Consider the following 12,651-nt stretch of genomic DNA (forward strand, 5'->3'; position numbering starts at 1 on the left):
GAATACCTAAATAGACATTTCTCCAAAGAGGACATACAGATGGCCAAGAGGCACATGAAAAGCTGCTCAACATCACTAATTATTAGAGAAATGCAAATCAAAACTGCAATGAGGTATCACCTCACACCAGTTAGAATGGGCATCATCAGAAAATCTACAAACAACAAACACTGGAGAGGGTGTGGAGAAAAGGGAACCCTCTTGCACTGTTGGTGGGAAATGTAAATTGCTACAGCCACTATGGCGAACAGTATGGAGGTTCCTTAAAAAACTAAAAATAGAATTACCATATGACCCAGCAATCCCACTACTGGGCATATACCCAGAGAAAACCATAATTCAAAAAGACACATGCACCCCAGTGTTCACTGCAGCACTATTTACAATAGCCAGGTCATGGAAGCAACCTAAATGCCCATCGACAGACGAATGGATAAAGATGTGGTACATATATACAATGGAATATTACTCAGCCATAAAAAGGAATGAAATTGGGTCATTTGTAGAGACATGGATGGACCTAAAGACTGTCATACAGAGTGACGTCAGAAAGAGAAAAACAAATATTGTATATTAAGCCATAGAATCTAGAAAAATGGTACAGATGAACAGTTTGCAAGGCAGAAATAGAGACACAGATGTAGAGAACAAATGTATGGACACCAAGGGGGGGGAAGCGGGGAGGTGGGGGTTGTGGTGGGATGAATTGGGAGATTGGGATTGATATATATGCACTAATATGTGTAAAATAGATAACTAATAAGAACCTGCTGTATTAAAAAAAAATTCAAAAATTAAGAAAAAAGTAGGATAACATTTTTTTAACCGAAAGATAATTTTAAATGCTCACCTAAAAAAAAAGTGTATGTAGAAAATACAGTGCTTTTAAGAAACATACTAAAGGTGGAAATTTGAAAACAGAATGAAAGAAAACAGCTTATTTCTCACCAAAGATGTTACATTGTTACAACTGAAGTAAGATCTAAAGCATCTTGGTCTCCATCTTTGCTTTCTGTTCAGGTCAGTCCTTTGGCTTTACACAGACTAGGTGCCTGATTAGCAGCACAAAATTAAATTTGGAGGCTTTTTAGGAGATATCCCATAGGGAGCAATCAGGCAGCAATTTAAAATTAATTGGCTTAGTGTGGAAGGTGATTTGCTTGAACTTGATGAAATATGCAGGGGCTTAAATTAATAATGTTTCATTATTCTTCTATAATCTGGAACATTCTGAGGCTGATGAGGAGGAAAATGTAGATTTAATCCAAGTATCTTGTATGTAAATCAACTGTTTTTTTTTCAGTTTCTCTAAAATGAGATATCACCAATACTGTTTTCTAACCTAATTATTTTTCACTTTATATAGTATTCATCTTCATATGTCAATATACATAAACACATAAAATGTTTAGGGTCTGCCTAATTTTTCATCCTAGTGCTATGCCAATTTAATTAATTTCACATTAGTGAACATTTAGACTGTTCTCCATTTTTTGTTAGTATAAAACAATCCTCAAGAGGGCCCATATCGGGACTTCCCTGGTGGCGCAGTGGTTAAGAATCTGCCTGCCGGGGCTTCCCTGGTGGCGCAGTGGCTGGGAGTCCGCCTGCCAGTGCGGGGGACGCGGGTTCGGGGCCTGGTCCGGGAGGATCCCACATGCCGCGGAGCAGCTGGGCCTGTGCACCACAGCTGCTGAGCCTGTGCTCTGGAGCCCGAGAGCCACAACTACTGAAGCCCGCACGCCTGGAGCCCGTGCTCCGCAACGGGAGAGGCCACCGCGGTGAGAGGCCCGTGCACCGCAGTGAAGGGTGGCCCCCGCTCGCCGCAACTAGAGAAAGCCCACATGCAGCAATGAAGACCCAACGCAGCCAAAAATAAATAAATAAATAAAATAAATTTATTAAAAAAAAGAATCTGCCTGCCAATGCCAGGGACATGGGTTCGAGCCCTGGTCCGGGAAGATCCCACATGACACGGAGCAACTAAGCCCGTGCGCCACAACTACTGAGCCTGTGCTCTAGAGCCCGCGAGACACAACTCCTGAGCCCGCGCACCACAACTACTGAAGCCCACGCGCCTAGAGCCTGTGCTCCGCAACAAGAGAAGCCACTGCAATGAGAAGCCCGTGCACCACAGCGAAGAGTAGCCCCTGCTCACCACAGCTAGAGAAAGCCCGAAGCAGCTAGAGAAAGCCCGAAGCAGCTAGAGAAAGCCCGAAGCAGCAACGAAGACCCAACACAGCCAAAAAAAATTATTAATTTAAAAAAATAATAAAAAAAAAAGAGGGCCCATATCAGTGTCTCCTGATACTTAGTTCAGTGTTGACTGATGTGTTGGGCTTCCGGATGCTGTGTTCTTCTTTGTTTTGCTTTTGGCTAGACCTCCCCTCACCGATGTGAGCCCCAGAGCAAAATTTGGGAAAAGTAGGCCATGTTACTTGTCTATTTATTTGAAGTAAAATTTCCAAATAGTAAGTGTATAGGTCTCAGGCCATGGTTTCAGATCAGAAGGCAGTGATGTTTAAGGACAGTTTGGAAAAGAAATTCTGGTTACTAAATTCAAATCCAAACTGATACATATAAGTTGTACCATGCTGGATAAGGCATTTGTCATCTCTGAATAAGTTTCTTAATCATAATTATAATATCACAGGTTGTGGTGAGGATTCAGTGACATGGTATATTGAAGGTGCCAAGCTTTTTAAGTATTCTCTTCCTTCAGATGTCAGATTCCCACAGGGCTGTGAGTAGAATTTCAGAGTACAGGAGCTAAGTGTGGTTTGGTGCTGTGCCTTAGGATGCTTCCAGGCACTACTGCTCGCCCTTTGGGCCCAACAGGCCCAACACAGCCTTCCTTCTCCCCCCAACCCCATCTCATCTTCTGACCCCTCCCTCTTGCTCACTCTGCTCCACACATTCGGCTCCTTGCTGTTCCTTAGCACATCAAGCATATGTGTGCCCTGAGGTCTTTTGTTGTTTCTTTTGCCTGAGATATCTACACCCAGCTATTCCTCCATGTATGCCCTTGCATCAACCCCTGATCTGTTTCTGATTTTTGCTAAGAGTTTATCTCAGCAGGGACTACATGACCACCCTATTCAAAAACTGCCACCTTCCTCTCCATATACCTCTCCTCACCCCCTTCTCTGCTGCTCTCCTATCCCCTTACCCAGCTTTATTTTTCTTCCTAGCACTTTTCACCACTGGACATACTATTAATATTTCTTTGTTAACTGATTTATTGTTTCTTTTCACTAGAATATAAGTTCCATATGGGCAGAGATGTTTATCTATTTTGTTCACTGTTACATCCTCAGGTTGGAGAACAGTGCCTGGCATATAGTAGACGCTTTTTAAGAATTTGTTAAAAGAATGAATGAATGAATGAACAGATAGTTAAACAGGAAACATACATTCTGTTCATTTCTGAAGTATGAACTTAATGAAGATACCAAGTTATTAAGCCACTTTGGCAGTTATTAAGCCTCTTTGTGGCTCCCACAGGCCTACTGCCTTTAGAAGGATCTCTTGAGAAATAGTTTAATACATTTTATCATCATCATGGTCATGAGAATGATGGTAAAGATGATAATGAGAGGATACATTCCATAAGTGTGTGATGCTGCACAATAATAATGGCCACTAATGAAGGAGCATGACACTCTGCCAGGCACCACACCATGTGCTCTCCCTACATGACTGCCTTTAACCCTCAGAACTACTTGGGAGGCACTTCCCATTATCCCTGTCTATATAGATGAGGAAACAGTTTTGGAAAAGGTAACCAACATCAAGATTGAAATCAAAATCATCTGACTTTGAAGTTTACTTTTAACCACTATTCTGCATTGCTGAATTTGTTGTCAGAAGTATAGAAATAATATTAGATATCCAAAGCTGAATTCAAGGGGGTGGGTTATGGACACAAAAAATATTAAATACTGATTGAAATGGTGTCAATATAAAATATTCACCTGGGAGATCTAAAGCAAAGGGCAAGAGTAATGGCAGGTGTTGGAGACAGAGAGCAAGGGAGTGTCACTGGTGTTTACATAAGTTAGCAGGGGAGGGGAATCACCTGGGCAGATTTGCCTGAGCTGAAGGAACTGGTGCTAGAGGACATTCAAGTTCTGCACACCTGGATTTAGCCTGGGGCTATTGCAGCAGGCTCCTGAGAATAGCCATAGGCTGGGGGGTGAATGGGGGGGGGGGGGCGGGCAGAAGTATCAGGCAGAGTAGTTGGAGACTTAAGGTTTATCAGTTAACTTCTGAACCAGCTTTAGGAATAGTATAATTTAAATGCTATATGCCCCTGTCCTGCATAAATTCTCTCCCCATGCTTGCATCAGATTTCTTTAAAATAGCACAGACTCTTTTATTATAGATAAAGCACTCATATTGAGTTTAAATGGCACAGTCCTTCAACAGTTATTTATTGCGCACTATTCAAGGAGGGTGGTCTAGAGAGCTGAAGGAAGTAAAGGGGGTGATGGGGAAAACACAGACCTCAGAGACCTCTAGTTTCATTAAAGCTAGCTTTGCTTCCCTGGTAGCTGTGAATCGATAAAAAAAATAACTTTTGCATGGAGGATTTTTATAGTAGGATCACTGCCTAAGCCAAAATATGCATATAATGCATATAATGTGAAACAAGTCCTATAAATACCATTTTTAAAAAACCTCATTATATTACAAAGGAACTTCTTTTCTAAAATACCAGATAAATGAGTTATCACCATAAGGAATAAAAATTTGAACATTAATTCTTTTTAGAGTATCTATTTTTATTCTTGTGTTAAAAAGACCTTACTGTTCCTATTTCATCCTCTCAGCTTAATCTTTCCATTTTTCTGAAAAGCAAGATGTATCATGGAATAACTTGTGAAATAAGCAGAATTTATATGAACACACACTCTTTAAATCGTGACCACAATTATAATTTAATACTTCATCATTTCAAAGGTTTTGCATTAAATTTAACCTATTTCAGAGTTATGAGGGAAAAAAAATGGGATCATGAATGTAAAAGTACTTACAAAATAAAAGTGAAATCATTATAGAAATATTTTCATGGTATAGATATTGAACAATTAGGTAACTTACTCTAGTTATTGTTATAAGTGGAATCATAATTTAAAGCATTCTTTCCCTGCCATTACTGTATTCTCTTTTTTAGTCTCAGAATGTTAATGTTTATTTATTGCTGTTTCTCAGATATAGTTGCTGGAAGAGGAGATGGTGGAGAGTCAATTTATGGACCAACATTTGAAGGTATGTATCTTTAAATTTTGTCAGTCATATTTTATTTATTTATTTTTTGGCCGCGTGGCACGTGGAATCTTAGTTCCCCGACCAGGGATTGAACCCACGCCCCTTGCACTGGAAGCGCAGAGTCTTAACCCCTGGACTGCCAAGGAAGTCCCTGTCAGTCATATTTTAATTGATTATTCAAATTTAACAGGACTGGATGATTTCACAACCCCAAATAAGATAGTGTTTGGGGTAATATACTACAAGTACACATACTAAAAGTGGGAGTTTAAAATAGGGTAAGTGGGAAGGCATCCCAGTCCAGTTCAGAACAGCTTTGTACATAAAATTTTTCACTTGCCTAATTATGTTATTTCTTTAGGATAAGTTTCTAGAATTAGGATTGTAGGGGTAGAAGGGAATTTATATTTTTAAGGCTTGTACTTTGCCATGCTCACACTTAGAATTGGTACCTTGATAATCATCCTACTAAGACTGCTGTTGGGGATTCTGGGAAGATGATAGTGGTGGTGGCATAGTTCTTTAATTTTTTGAAATCCCAACATACATACAGACAAAAAAAAATTAGATAGGAAAACTAAAGACCCATGGACAACACAACAAAACTAGGTGACAAGGTATCTACATGAATTCCAAATATAAACAGGTAAGGACAAACTACCAACAGCCACAAAATCTGGATGGTATCAGCATGTATGTGAGAGAAAGCAGGGCATCTGACAGAGCTGAGAGTACAGAACCCCACAATAGGCAATAGCAGGTGAGTGCATGGAGCCCCTCATAAGGCTTGAGGAGGCTGGAGCAGTCTAACCTCTGCAAACTCTCAAAACTGATCTGAAAGGCCTCTCTTCCAGGACAGGCCCTCACTGAGGAAGAAGTGCTGGGAATGGAATAAAAATTATGCAGCTATCGGGACAACAGTGATAAAGAGGGAAAGGCAACAGAGTCAGAAAATCTCAGAAAGCAAGTTCCCACACAGCCGAACAACACATGAAAACAGCACAAGAGGGAACTTTGTGAAGTTAGGAAAACTACCTTCCTTCTAAAGCCACACCTACTTCTAAACATTGAGGAATACTAATTTTACATAAAACGAAAGTTGCATTAAAAAGCAGCAGAAATTTTCATGATTATTTAAGAAAAAAAAAAAAAAGGAGCACAGTAACATCACTACAGATAATGAAAATACCCTAGAAAGAAGGCTCACAGAACAGAGCAAAACTGTAACAATTTCAAAACGAGCTAAAAGACATGAAGACAATGATATAAGACAGGAAAGAACTCATAAATCAAAATGAGGAAGCTTTAGACATGAGGTTACAGAACTAAAGAAAAGAATTAACAATAAAAGAAAATTTCAGAAATGAGCAAATTAGAAGGAACACAAGACCAAATAGGCAGTCCAATGGTTAAGACTCTGCCCTTCCAATGCAGGGGGCATGGGTTCAATCCTCGGTTGAGGAACTAAGATCCTACATGCTGTGTGGCATAGCCAAAAAATAAAAAAATAAGAGAAGTAGAAGGTAGAAGAAGGAAATTTTTTTTAAACCAAAAAGAGATGAAGAAAGATAAAAAGGATTTACAAGAAAGTGATAAATATTAAAGATAGAAAGAGAAGATCCAGCATACAGATGATAAGTATTCCTAAGGAATTAAACCAATGCAAGGGAACGGAACAAACACTAAGAATTATAATTAAAGAAAACTTTCCTGAAATAAAAAAGGATTTGATATTCTATATTTTGTTTTGGGTGGTGATTACACAACTATACCCAACTGTCAAAATGCATCAAAGTAAACATCTAAGATATATGCATTTTACTGCATGTTTATACCTCAAGTAAAAAATATCTGTTTAAAAACTTGAAACTACTTACTGAAAGAACACACAGCTACCGGACAATACTGAACCAGAACAACCAACACCAGACATATTTTACTAACGTTATTAGATACTAAAGAGAAAGAAAAAAATTCTTTGGGCAGGTAGGCAAAAACAGCAAGTGATTTATAAGGGAAAGAAAAGTACATTATCATCATACTCTTATGCCAGAAGAAAATACAGTAATATATTTAGGATGGCTCAAGGAAATGAAAAGTGAACTGGGGACTTCATATCCAGTCAAACTGAATTTAAATTATAAAGGGCACACAGAGTTATCAACATGTAAAACTTTAGGGAATAGTGTTGTCATGAGTCCTTCCTGAGGAATCAGTGACTGTAGCATGAGTTTCATTCAGCCAAATTACAAGAGGGACCCTGAAAGAAGAACTGGTGGTGAGCATTAATCATATAGTTACTTATAAAACTAAAATTTAATGAGGATTAAAAGGGTGAGAGTATGGTATACAATGACTACATGCTTAGTCTAACAATTTTTTTTAAATGAAAGAAATGGGGAGAATATATGCAAAATTTTAAACTATTTTCAGTAAATTTTATTGGTGATGGTATTATTAATATTATTTTGAGATTGTTATATATATAATGTAGGAAAAAACAAGTAAGTAATTATGGGAATTTCTAATTTCATCATTTCCTGTGTCCTTGAGAACTGGAATCTTCAATGTGGAAGAAAGGAAATACAGATGAAATACGATAGAGGTTAATAAGTAAAATATTCCATAGTCCTGAATTTGAATTGGAAATATCACTTTAGACTCAAGAAGTATATCTGTATCTATATCTATATCTATATCTAATCTATACCTGTATCTATAGTTCTGCCCATGGAATTCATCTGCAAACAATGACCAGCCGAGTAATGACATACACTCCTGGAATTTAGATTGTTGTTTTGAAATGTCATTTCTTGATTAAAGAAACCAGGGCCTCTGGGACAAATGGCAGATTCCAGTTCTGAGACAGGAAATTTTGAAATGAGCCTGGAACCTCAGTCATGCTATCATGGCATCAGATAGCCAGGAGTGCTATTAAAGATTTACTGGGGTCATGGCAAAGGGCTCAGGAGCCAACTTGAAGAGTCTCTCACTGGCCAAAGATGAAATAATTTGAATAGTAATTACAGTTGATTGAAACCCAACAAATATTTTAAATCCATGAGTTCATAATGATATTATATTATAAAATAAAACCTACTTGCTCACCTCTGGGGGAATGATAGGAAATGAATTCATTATCCTGAAAACTGAAATATAGGTAAAGAATCAAGCATTTATCTTGCCTTTCCTATAGGAACTATACCAAACTGTAGATAAGGGGAAACATCTTGCTATAAAAGTACTCCAATTAATAATGAAAAGGAAAAATAAAATTAGAATGTCACCATTTTGCTGCCTCCAGGGAAATAATGGATGTAGGCATTTGCTGCATCAGCTAACTTCACAAAAACAGAGACAATCAGACAGTATGAGCCTTCTGTTGAGAGGACACACTACCAAAGGGACAGAACAAGAGTCTGATGAAGCTGCTGGACCTAGCTTCCAATTTGCAAGAAATGCAATCAGTTCTGCTATAATGTGTTCTTAAAAATCTCTGTGTTATGTAAAATCATGCAATGAAAACCACAGGACTTATGGCAAAACTGAGGTAAAAAAAATTCCTCGGTGACACATTAATAAATAAGTTAATAACCTAATAAAAACAGTAACACAGTTTTATATATATTATGTGGTCAAGAAATACATCAGTACCATAATAAATAAGGCACTTTACCCTGAAAACTCCTTGACATCTGTGGAGGTGGCATGGGAAGAGCTGCAGCTTGTGAGTGATCTTGAGGTGGCGGAAGGAGCATTCTCTGCAGCCAGAGGGAAGCTGTAACTCCAGATGTGGGTGGACGCAGCTCATACGTGGTGACGGATGTGGCTGGTCACGTCTGAGGTGTGTGTGTTCCTGGGTTGCTAGCTCAGTTCAGCAGAGGCAGTTTCCTACATTCGCCTGGTGGTTCTCCTGGAGGGAACTGCATTAAAGCAGGGGTGAGATTAATCATGCTCAAGTCATTCCCTCCCTAATATATCAATCAAGGTGAAACAATCTGCATCTTCAACACAAGTATTAGCACAGAACCCACAGGACAGGGAACAGAGAAACCTGTTGAACTGCACCGTGTGTGCAATCGGCAAACTCTGGCCTGGGAGAAATTCTAGAGGTGAAATAACTTAGGTTCATTAACAGATAAAGTGTAAGAAAAGAAAGGGATAGAGGTAGAACCTGTGGAGGGAAGGCTGGCAAAGTTCTTTTTCTTGGTCTGAATGGTGGTTAAAAGGGTATTTGCCTTATAATAACTTTTAACAATAATTCTAACTATAGTGTTCCATGGCTTTTTGTGTCTACATTTTAATACAATGAAAAGGTTTAAAAAAATAATATTCAATCAATGGCCAAAGGAAAAGGGAAAAGTAAAAGCTAGTTTTCCTTCTAAATTCATGTGGAGACAGCTTTATCAAATGAAATCATGCAAGTGACACCACTCATTTATTTACTCATAGAACTTTAAACTCTTAGTTAGGTGCCGACATGGTACTACGACCTTAGGAAACAAAGATGATGTGACCAAGTTTCCACACTCCAGGATTTTAGTGTTTTTGTACAGACAGACATTTAAACAGATAAAGTACAGGCGCGGTGCCCATCGCCATTACAGAGGAAGAACCCAGTGCTGTATGAAAAAGGAAAGAACAGCTGCCTGGGAGATCTGGGGGCGGCACCCACAGCAGCTCTGAGCTGGGTCTGAAAATAAGATGTTGCAGACAAGGAAAGGACGTTTGGGCAGCTTTCCTGGCATCCTTAATCCCTGATGAGAGTCTACCATACCTCTCCACCCCATGGCCATGATCAGATCACCCAAACTCTTTCTGCTTGGAGGTGCAATTCTGGGCAGAACTTGGGTCTTCTGTCCAGTAGGAGACTGATCTCTTGGCTCATTTCTTCACTTGCCCCTTTGGACATCCCTGTGCCACCGTCCATTCCCCTTTGCTCCCATCCTTAGATACTATGGGGATTCAGTCTCCAGCTGGATGCCTGGCTCCTCTGGTGCCCAGGGAGCCCGGTGGGTTTAGGGAAGCTCTGATTCCTCAGTTTGTCTGTGTGTTTCACTTCACACAATCAAGTGAAAAGGAGAGATGCTCCAGAAGGAGAAATGAGTGGCTGAAAGAGAGAGCACAGGGCCAGTACTCAGTACAGCTAAAGCATGGGTTTCCCTCCTCCATTTATACTCACCACCCCCGCCTCCACATGGAATGTTAATACGTTGTTGACAGCCAGACCTTCCTCCACATTTCTCTCATTGGACTGTATTTCCATGAGGTGCAGAATTAAAACCCAGGGCTTGTTAAAAACAATCACAACCACAAAAATCACTTTTATTAAGCTTAACACAGTGAATTTAAAAGAATGAAATATATGTATAATTCAATTAGTTGATTGTTTTATAAATTGGTTAATCTTTTTTTTTTAACTTGAGGAAAGTCTGTTTTGCTTTATTTATTTATTTTTTTAAAAATTTATTTATTTATTTTTGGCTGCGTTGGGTCTTCATTGCTGTGCATGGGCTTTCTCTAGTTGCGGCAAGCAGGGGCTACTCTTCCTTGTGGTGCACGGGCTTCTCATTGCAGTGGCTTCTCTTGTTGCTGAGCACAGGCTCTAGGCATGTGGGCTTCTGTAGTTGTGGCACATGGGCTCAGTAGTTGTGGCTCACAGGCTCTAGAGCACTGGCTCAGTAGTTGTGGTGCACGGGCTTAGTTGCTCCACAGCATGTGGGATCTTCCCAGGCCAGGGCTCGAACCCGTGTCCCCTGCATTGGCAGGCAGATTCTTAACAACTGCGCCACCAGGGAAGCCCTGCTTTATTTTGAATCACAACTTTTTTTCTCTTCCCAAATCCTGTTTTGAAGTCAGAAGCTGAATATCAACCCTTTCCCCCCGCCACCTTGTATTCCTTATATAATATCCCTAATCCTTCCCACTCTCAAAGGATTGGTGACTCCATGGCTTGAGCTGACTAGAGAAAATGTTATTTATATGAAAAGCAGAAGAAAAAAAGGAATATATTTTTTAAATACAGTATTATCCTTGTTACATTAAGTAGAACAGTTTCTTAACATTAGCATGTGCTCTAATTCACAGATATACCACTTAAAATCCATTTGTCTAATTCCTAGATCTCCTTGTCTTTATTATTTTTTAAAATAAATTTATTTATTTATTTATTTTTGGCTGCGTTGGGTCTTTGTTACTGCGTGTGGGCCTTCTCTAGTTGCAGCGAGCGGGGGCTATTCTTTGTTGTGGTGCATGGGCTTCTTATTGTGGTGGCTTCCCTTGTTGCGGAACACAGGCTCTAGGAGCATGGGCTTCAGTAGTTGTAGCTCACGGGCTCCAGAGTCCAGGCTCAGTAGTTGTGGCCCACGGGCTTAGTTGCTCCACGGCATGTGGGATCTTTCTGGACCAGGGCTCGAAACCGTGTCCCCTGCATTGGCAGGGGGATTCTCAACCACTGTGCCACCCGGGAGGTCCCTCCTTGTCTTTAAATGAAAGTGAACATTAATAAAAAGCAGAGAGCCTGATGCACTGTCAATATTCAATAATGCAACTAAGTTATACAAAAGTATTTTTTAGTAGAAATAAGAACTGAAGATAATGTGGTCTGGGTAGCCAATTAAGGGCTATTCATTTTTTTAAATTGTGAGATTTATCTTATATAGAGAAACTGCATATGTACAATTTAAAAATAATTATAGGGACTTCCCTGGTGGTCCAGTGGCTAAGACTCCGTGCTGCCAATGCAGGGGGCCTGGGTTCGATCCCTGGTCAGGGAACTAGATCCCACATGCTGCAACTAAGAGCTCACATGCTGCAACCAGGCGCAGCCAAGTAAATACATAAATAAAAATATATTTTTAAATATATTAAAAAGAATAAACTTAAAAAAAAATTATAAAGCAACCCCCCATATTACCATCTTTGTCAAGAAATAAAAACTGCCAGCATGCCAGAAGCACCCCATTTGTCCATCCTCAATAATAACTCCATCTCCCTATTAGAGGTAACCACTAACCTGACTTTTTCCTTGCTTTTCTTGTTAAACACTTGTGTATGGATCCCTAAATAACAGAGTTATTGACTATTTTTGGACTTTATATAAATGGACTCATATGGCAGGCATTCTTTGTGTCTTGTTTCTTTTGTTTATCACTGCCTATGAGATTCATCCATGTCGTCTATAGCTGGAATTCTCTCATTTTCACTACTGTTTAATATTATGAATATACCCGAATAATCTATCCATTCAAGTACTGATAAACACTTGGCTATTTATTCCTAACGTCATGTACACAATCAACATGTTTTAAAATAAATATTTCAATGTCAAAGAGTGTTCTGCCTATGTTCTCATCTAGGAGTTTTAGGTTTCAGGTTTTA

General features: G+C 39.4%; 1 protein-coding gene across 3 annotated transcripts in view; it reads left to right on the plus strand.

Moving 5' to 3' along the window:
• Positions 1-12,651, plus strand: part of PPIL6 (peptidylprolyl isomerase like 6) — a 35,856-nt gene that overhangs the window by 14,247 nt on the left and 8,958 nt on the right. For all 3 annotated transcript variants that reach the window (XM_061207090.1, XM_061207092.1, XM_061207091.1), the window contains one exon: positions 5,215-5,271. In XM_061207090.1, coding sequence (XP_061063073.1) covers positions 5,215-5,271 — 57 coding nt within the window. The remainder of the gene's footprint in view (positions 1-5,214; positions 5,272-12,651) is intronic.

Source organism: Eubalaena glacialis, chromosome 12 (assembly GCF_028564815.1).
Source record: "Eubalaena glacialis isolate mEubGla1 chromosome 12, mEubGla1.1.hap2.+ XY, whole genome shotgun sequence".
Lineage (NCBI taxonomy): Eukaryota > Metazoa > Chordata > Mammalia > Artiodactyla > Balaenidae > Eubalaena > Eubalaena glacialis.